General features: G+C 26.7%; 1 protein-coding gene across 1 annotated transcript in view; it reads right to left on the reverse strand.

Moving 5' to 3' along the window:
* The window catches only part of LOC142240018 (putative multidrug resistance-associated protein lethal(2)03659), a 10260-nt gene extending 5289 nt beyond the window's left edge, over nt 1–4971 (reverse strand). The window contains exons 1-3 of the mRNA XM_075311736.1: nt 4736–4971; nt 4496–4581; nt 4144–4303 (exon numbers count right to left, since the gene is read on the reverse strand). Of these exons, the coding sequence (XP_075167851.1) occupies nt 4144–4303; nt 4496–4581; nt 4736–4812 (323 nt within the window). The 5' untranslated portion in view covers nt 4813–4971. The remainder of the gene's footprint in view (nt 1–4143; nt 4304–4495; nt 4582–4735) is intronic.
* Between the last annotated feature and the right edge of the window lie 3486 nt (nt 4972–8457).

The raw sequence follows: 8457 nt of genomic DNA on the forward strand, positions 1-8457 counted from the left end.
TTTTAAAAAATATTCAATTAAAAATGTAATTGATTCAACAATTTTTTTAATTGCAACGAAAATCAATCAATTTTTTAATTGATCAATTGATTTTTTAATTGACCTTCAATTAATTTTTTAACTGATACTGTGATTGAAGACATTTCAATTAAAAAATTAATTGGATCAATTAATTTCTTGATTGGATCAAAAATGTGTGTGTATTTGACTGTAAAAAATTATTACGAAAAGCATTTTGTTTCTAAATTTAAAATAAAATTAAACATAAAATTAGTAATATTATTAAAATTAAACATTAAATTTAAATTAGAGTAAAAAAATTAAAATTTAATTGCAGTTAAACAATAGACTTAAATAAACTAAAGTAACGAAATTTAAATTAATTGTTGTAAAATTACATAAATTTAACTTGAATAAATCCCATAAATTAAGTGTACATAAAATTCTGTACAATTATAGTATATTTAAAATATAAACATTAGTACTCCCAGTGATATAAATTAAAATGAAAACTAAAACTAAAGTAATACAAAAATGAATATTAAAACAAAAACAAATATTTAAAGTTTTTAATTTTAACTAAAATAAAATTAAAGGGAAATTAATTCAAATAAAATTAAATGTATTTAAAAAGATATTAATTTGTGTAAAATTACATATAAAAACTAAAATAAATCCAATTAAGTAAATTTAAATAAAATTCTCTAAAATCATATTCCTTAGAAATATTTTAAATATAAACATTAATACATCCAGTGATATAAAATAAAATAAAACACTAAAACTAAATTAAAACAAAAACGAATACTAAAATATAACCTTAAACTTAAATGTATTAAATTTAACTAAAAGTAAAATGGAAATTAAACATAAAATTTACTTAAAAATAAAAAATTAAAATTAAAATAAAAAATACTTAAAAATTAAAATTAAAATATTAAAAAAAAATGCAGTTAAACAATAGACTTAAATAAACTAAAGTAAACAAAATTTAAATTAATTTTTGTAAAATTACATAAATTTAACTAGAATAAATCCCATAAATTAAGTGTACATAAAATTCTGTACAATTATAGTATATTTCAAATATAAACATTAGTACTCCCAGTGATATAAATTAAAATGAAAACTAAAACTAAAGTAAGACAAAAATAAATATTAAAACAAAAACAAATATTTCAAGTTTTTAATTTTAACTAAAATAAAATTAAAGGGAAATTAATTCAAATAAAATTAAATGTATTTAAAAAGATATTAATTAGTGTAAAATTACATATAAAAACTAAAATAAATCCAATTAAGTAAATTTAAATAGAATTCTCTAAAATTATATTCCTTAGAAATATTTTAAATATAAACATTAATACATCCAGTGATATAAAATAAAATAAAACACTAAAACTAAATTAAAACAAAAAACGAATACTAAAATATAACCTTAAACTTAAATGTATTAAATTTAACTAAAAGTAAAATGGAAATTAAACAAAAAATTTACTTAAAAATAAAAAATTAAAATTAAAAACACTTAAAAATTATTTAATTACATTTAAATTAATTTCTGTAAAATTACATACACAGAAAAAAATTTCACGAAAATTTTTTCAATTAAAAATTTAATTGAGTTTTAAACAAGTATATACGGCCGTAAGTTCGGCCAGGCCGAATCTTATGTACCCTCCACCATGGATTGCGTAGGAACTTCTACTAAAGGCTGTCATCCACAATCGAATTACTTGGGTTGCGATAACACTTGCCGATGGCAAGGTATCGTAAAACTTTTAACACTGTCTTCTAAATTGTAAGTTAGTCCATAAGGGGTATATATTAAACAAAAAAAAAGGCCCATTAAATACGTATATAATTCAGTTTGACAAAATTTTCTATAGAAATAAAATGTTGACAAAATTTTCTATGGAAGTAAAATGTTGACAAAATTTTCTATAGCAATAAAATTTTGACAAAATTTTCTATAGAAATAAAATGTTGACAAAATTTTCTATAGAAATAAAATGTTGACAAAATGTTCTATAGAAATAAAATGTTGACAAAATTGTCTATAGAAATAAAATGTTGACAAAATTTTCTACAGAAATAAATTTTTTACAAAATTTTCTATAGAAATAAAATTTTGACAAAATTTTCTATGGAACTAAAATGTTGACAAACATTGCTATAGAAATAAACTTTTTACAAAACTTTCTATAGAAATGAAATTTTGACAAAACTTTCTATAGTAATAAAATTTGACAATTTTTACATGGCTGTTAGAGGCCATATACTAACGAAATGTACCAAATTTCAACCGCATCGGATGACTTTTGCTCCTCCAAGAGGCTCCGGAGGTCAAATCTGGGGCTCGGTTTATATGGGAGCTATATATAATTATGGACCGATATGGACCAATTTTTGCATGGTCGTTAGAGACCATATACTAACACCACGCACTAAATTTCAATTGGATCGGGTGAATTTTGCTCATCCAAGAGGCTCCAGAGTTCAAATCTGGGGATCGGTTTATATGGGAGCTATATATAATTATGGACCGATATGGACCAATTTTTGCATGCTTGTTAGAGACCGTATACTAACATCAGGTACCCAATTTCAAACTGATCGGATGAATTTTGCCCCTCCAAGAGGCTCCGGAGGTCAAATCTGGGGATCGGTTTATATGGGAGCTATATATAATTATGGACCGATATGGACCAGTTTTTGCATGGTTGTTAGAGACCATATACTAACACCACGTACCAAATTTCAATGGGGTATGATGAAGTTTGCTCCTCCAAGAGGCTCCGGAGGTCAAATCTGGGGATCGGTTTATATGGGAGCTATATATATTTATGGACCGATATGGACCAATTTTTGCATGGTTGTTAGAGACCGTATACTAACATCAGGTACCAAATTTCAACCGGATCGGATGAATTTTTCCCCTCCAAGAGGCTCCGGAGGTCAAATCTGGGGATCGGTTTATATGGGGGCTATATATAATTATGGACCGATATGGACCAATTTTTGCATGGTTGTTAGAGACCGTATACTTAGACCACGTACCAAATTTCAACCGGATCGGATGAATTTTGCTGCTCCGGAAGGCTCCGCAAGCCAAATTTGGGGATCGGTTTATATGGGGGCTATACGTAAACGTGGGCCGATATGGCCCATTTTCAATACCATCCGACCTACATCAATAACAACTACTTGTGCCAAGTTTCAAGTCGATAGCTAGTTTCGTTCGGAAGTTAGCGTGATTTCCACAGACGGACGGACAGCCGGACAGACGGACGGACGGACGGATATGCTTAGATCGACTCAGAATTTCACCACGACCCAGAATATATATACTTTATGGGGTCTTAGAGCAATATTTCGATGTGTTACAAACGGAATGACAAAATTAATATACCCCCATCCTATGGTGGAGGGTATAAAAATATTCAATTAAAAATTTAATTGATTCAACAAATTTTTTAATTGAAACAAAAATCAATCACAAAAATTAATAGTATCATTTAATTTTTTAATTGTATCAGTTATTTTTTAGTTGATCTTCAATAAATTTTTTAATTGATACTATCATTTCTGTGATTGAAGACATTTCAATAAAAAAATTAATTGGATCAATTAATTTTGTGATTCAATCAGAAATTTTTTTTGTGTGTACAAAAACTAAAAAAAAATCCAATTATCTAAACTTTAATAAAATTTTGTAAAATTATATTACTAAAAAAATATATCAAAATTATATTACTAAAAAGTATATCAACTATAAGCAATAATACCCACAGTGTTACAAATTAAAATAAAATCTAAAACTAAAGTAAGACTAAAATTAATACTAAAACAAAAATTTATACTTATTAAATTTAACTAAAAGTAAAATAAAAACTAAACATAAAATTTACATTAAAATAAAAAAAAATTAAAACGGAAATTAAATCAAATAAAATGAAATATACTTAACTAAATAAATTAATTAAATTGATATAAATTAAAATAAAGACTAAAACCAAATGAATACTATAACAAAATCTTAAACTTATTACATTTTTAAACTTATATAATTTACATGAATATAAAAACTTTAATTCAATTAATTATTTAAAATTATAAATTAAATTCTTTAAAATTACATACCTTAGAAATATTTCAAATAGAAACATTAATACACCCAGTGACATATAGCGCAAGCCAAACACTTTCATTGTGGCCTTGATAAGACTCGGTTCTTTGTTTTTGATACAGCTATTCGAAACTTCCTCCTCCCATGCTTGGCTCAATTTGTGGCCCAAATAATCTGAAAAGAATATGAGTTTTATCGATAATAAAATAAAATATTAAGATAAGGTAATTGGCTTTGAATAATCAATGTGAATTATTAATATCATATAATGACAAGCATTAATTGGTAACTAAATTTCCTATTAATATTTTGTAAATTTAAAGTATTTTCACGTTTAACATTAGATTTGTTTTTGTTCAAAATTACCTGATTTATGTTCGTCCAAGGCCCTGTATAGGTCCCTTTCATCTAAATCCTTTTTCCGGCCCTTAAAAAATGTTGGCATTGTAAAGCTAAAGATACAATAAAAAATCACAATAAAAAACAATTCCACCTTTTCAAAACACATGTTCACTGATAAGTTCTAATCTATTTTTTCTGTTCACAACAAATCACAATGATTCGACAAAATATATGAAAATCGATGATGTTCATTATGTCACCTACCAAAACATTAGAGCCGACAAAGGATTAGCCGATTCGCGAGGATTTTCAGGTAATTCATCAGCTTTGAAGGACTGCATTTTGAAATTTAGTTTTTTTTTCTTTCACACCAAATTAAAACTTAACACTTTTAGGACTAAAATTGAATTTTCCCCTTCTGGGGATCTGTATTTGAATATAGTTTTCGGTTTTTAGTTTTTTTTTTTAATGTTTTTACCGCGATTATAATTTTTGTCTTATTCGAACCGTTTGAAATCACCAACTAATGAAAATAAACTTAAATAAAGTAGAAAGCCAATTCGTATCATAAACGGTGCGGTCTTATCTATCGAGATAACGCTTCCATTGCGTAGCTGATACGTTGAAATTTTCGGGGTATAAATCTGTACTAATGTATGTATGTTCAATCGTCATTATTTTATTGAACCGATCCGCAATGAATTGGTGGCGTTTAGTAGAGGTGTGCACGAGATATGCGTGACTTAATAAAATATGTTCGTGCGTGAGCGTGAGTGAGAAATAAAATCAGTTCGAGAATATGCGTGAAGAAAATTTCTGCAAAATGACGCTCACGAAAAAAATTAAGATTTAGTGCTTAATCGAATGCAGAAGACGTCTATTATCTGTATAAATAAAAATAATTTAGCTGTCCAACTATATTCTATGAATTTAGTTACATTTGCTTATTCCCGGTTGTAAAATGCGGTGAGTCACATCAATTTGTCGTAAGTCACGTGAATCGTGAATGAACGTGAGTCTTATACTATTCATTTCGTGAATGTGCGTTAGTGTGAGTGAAATTTCACTCACGCGCACAACACTAGCGTTTAGTATAGAAGCGAATATCACACATCGGACTGTTAGACCGACTCATTTATACGCTTTTGACGGGGTCTTTATTAATTATACCCCGCGCCACACTGTGGAAGAGGGTATTATAATTTAGTGCATATGTTTGCAACACCCAGAAGGAGACGAGATAGACATATGGTGTCTTTGGCAAAAATGCTCAGGGTGGGCTCCTGAGTCGATATAGCCATGTCCGTCTGTCCGTGAGCACATTTTTGTAACCAAAGTCTAGGTCGCAGTTTTGGTCCAATCGACTTCAAATTTGGCACAAGTATGTATTTTGGCTCAGAATAGAACCCTATTGATTTTGGAAGAAATCGGTTTAGATTTAGATATAGCTCCCATGTGTATATTTCGCTCGATATGGACTTATGTGGCCCCAGAAGCCAGAGTTTTACCCTAATTTGCTTAAAATGTTGCACAAGAAGAACAATTAGTACTATAGTCCAGTGTGCCAAATTTTATTGAAATCGGTTCAGATTTAGATATAGCTCCCATATATATCGTTCGCCCGATTTACACTCATATGACCACAGTGGCCAATCATTTACTCCGATTTAATTGAAATTTTTGCACAGAGAGTAGAATTAGCATTGTAGCTATGCGTGCCAAATTTGGTTGAAATCGGTTCAGATTTAGATATATCTACCATATATAGCTTTCGCCCGATTTACACTCATATGACCACAGAGGCCAATTTTTTGTCCGATTTAGTTGAAATTTTGCACAGGGAGTAGGATAAGCATTGTAGCTTTGCGTGTCAAATTTGGTTGAAATCGGTTCAGATTTAGATATAGTTCCCATATGTACGTTTTTCTGATTTCGACAAAAATGGTCGAAATACCAACATATTCCTTGTAAAATCGCCACTGCTTAGTCGAAAAGTTTCCTTAAAATTGCTTCAGATTTAAATGTTTCCCATATTTTTTACTAAAATTGTGTTCCACTCTAGTGCATTAGCCAACTTAAATTTTGAGTCTATAGATTTTGTAAAAGTCTATCAAATTCTGTCCACATCGAGTGATATTTAAATGTATGTATTTGGGACAAGCCTTTATATATAGCACCCAACACATTTGACGGATGTGATATGGTATCGAAAATTTAGATCTACAAAGTGGTGCAGGGTATAATATAGTCGGCCCCGCCCGACTTTAGACTTTCCTTACTTGTTTTTTCCTAACATTGTGTTCCACTTAAACCGACTTAAATTTTGAGTCTATAGATTTTGTTGAAGTCTATCAAATTCCGTCCAGATCGAGTGACATTTAAATGTATGTATTTGGGACAAACCTTTATATATAGCCCCCAACACATTTGGCAAATGTGATATGGTAACGAAAATTTAGATCTACAAAGTGGTGCAGGGTATAATATAGTCGGCCCCGCCAGACTTTACACTTTCCTTACTTGTTTATTTAGAATTAATGAAACTGAATTTAGGAGGAGCAAGCTGCATCCGATACTGTTGAAATTTGGTACACGCTGTTAGTATATGGCAAAATTTTATTTATATAGAAAATTTTGTAAAAATTTATCTGTATTTTGTCAAAATTTTATTTGTATAGAAAATTTTGTAAAAATTTTATTTTTGTACTTTTTTTTTGTCAAAATTTTATTTCTATAGAAAATTTTGTCAAAATTTTATTTCTATAGAAAATTTTGTCAAAATTTTATTTCTATAGAAAATTTTGGCAAAATTTTATTTCTATAGAAAATTTTGTCAAAATTTTATTTCTATAGAAAATTTTGTCAAAATTTTATTTCTATAGAAAATTTTGTAAACATTTTAATTCTATAGACAATTTTGTCAAACTTTTATTTCTATAGAAAATTGTCTGTATTTTGTCAAAATTTTATTTGTATAGAAAATTTTGTAAACATTTTATTTGTACTTTTTGTCAAAATTTTATTTCTATAGAAAATTTTGTCAAAATTTTAATTATATAGACAATTTTGTCAAAATTTTATTTCTATAGACAATTTTGCCAAAATTTTATTTCTATAGACAATTTTGTCAAAATTTTATTTTTATAGAAAATTGTCAAAATTTTATTCTGTAGAAAATTGTCAAAATTTTATTTGTATAGAAAATTTTGTAAAAATTTTGTTTGTATAGAAAATTTTCTAAAATTGTTTACTTGTATAAAAAATTTTGTAAAATTTTTATTTGTATACAAAATTTTGTCAAAATTTTATTTCTGCACAAAACTTTGTCAACATTTTATATCTGTAGAAAATTTTGTCAACATTTTAATTTCATAAACAATTTTGTCAAAATTTTATTTCTATAGAAAATTTTTTCAAAATTTTATTTCTATAGAAACTTTTATACATTTTTTCTATAGACAATTTTGTCAAATTTTTTCTATAGAAAATTTCGTCAAAATGTAATTTCTATAGAAAATTTTGTCGAAATTTTATTGTTATAAAAATTTTGTCAAAATATTTTTTCTATAGAAACTTTTATACATTTTTTTCTATAGACAATTTTGTCAAATTTTTTCTTTAGAAAATTTCGTCAAAATGTAATTTGTATAGAAAATTTTGTCGAAATTTTATTTCTATAGAAAATTTTGTCAAAATTTTAATTCTATAAAAAAATTTGTTAAAATTTTATGTCTATAGAAAATTTTTTCAAAATTTTTTTTCTCTAGAAACTTTTATACATTTTTTTCTATGGACAATTTTGTCAAATTTTTTCTATAGAAAATTTCGTCAAAATGTAATTTCTATAGAAAATTTTGTCGAAATTTTATTTCTATAAAAATTTTGTCAAAATTTTAATTCTATAAAAAATTTTGTCAAAATTTTAATTTCATAAACAATTTTGTCAACATTTTATTTCTATAGAAAAATTTGTCAAAAGTTTATTT

This window comes from Haematobia irritans, chromosome 5, assembly GCF_050003625.1.
Source record: "Haematobia irritans isolate KBUSLIRL chromosome 5, ASM5000362v1, whole genome shotgun sequence".
Classification (NCBI taxonomy): Eukaryota; Metazoa; Arthropoda; class Insecta; order Diptera; family Muscidae; genus Haematobia; species Haematobia irritans.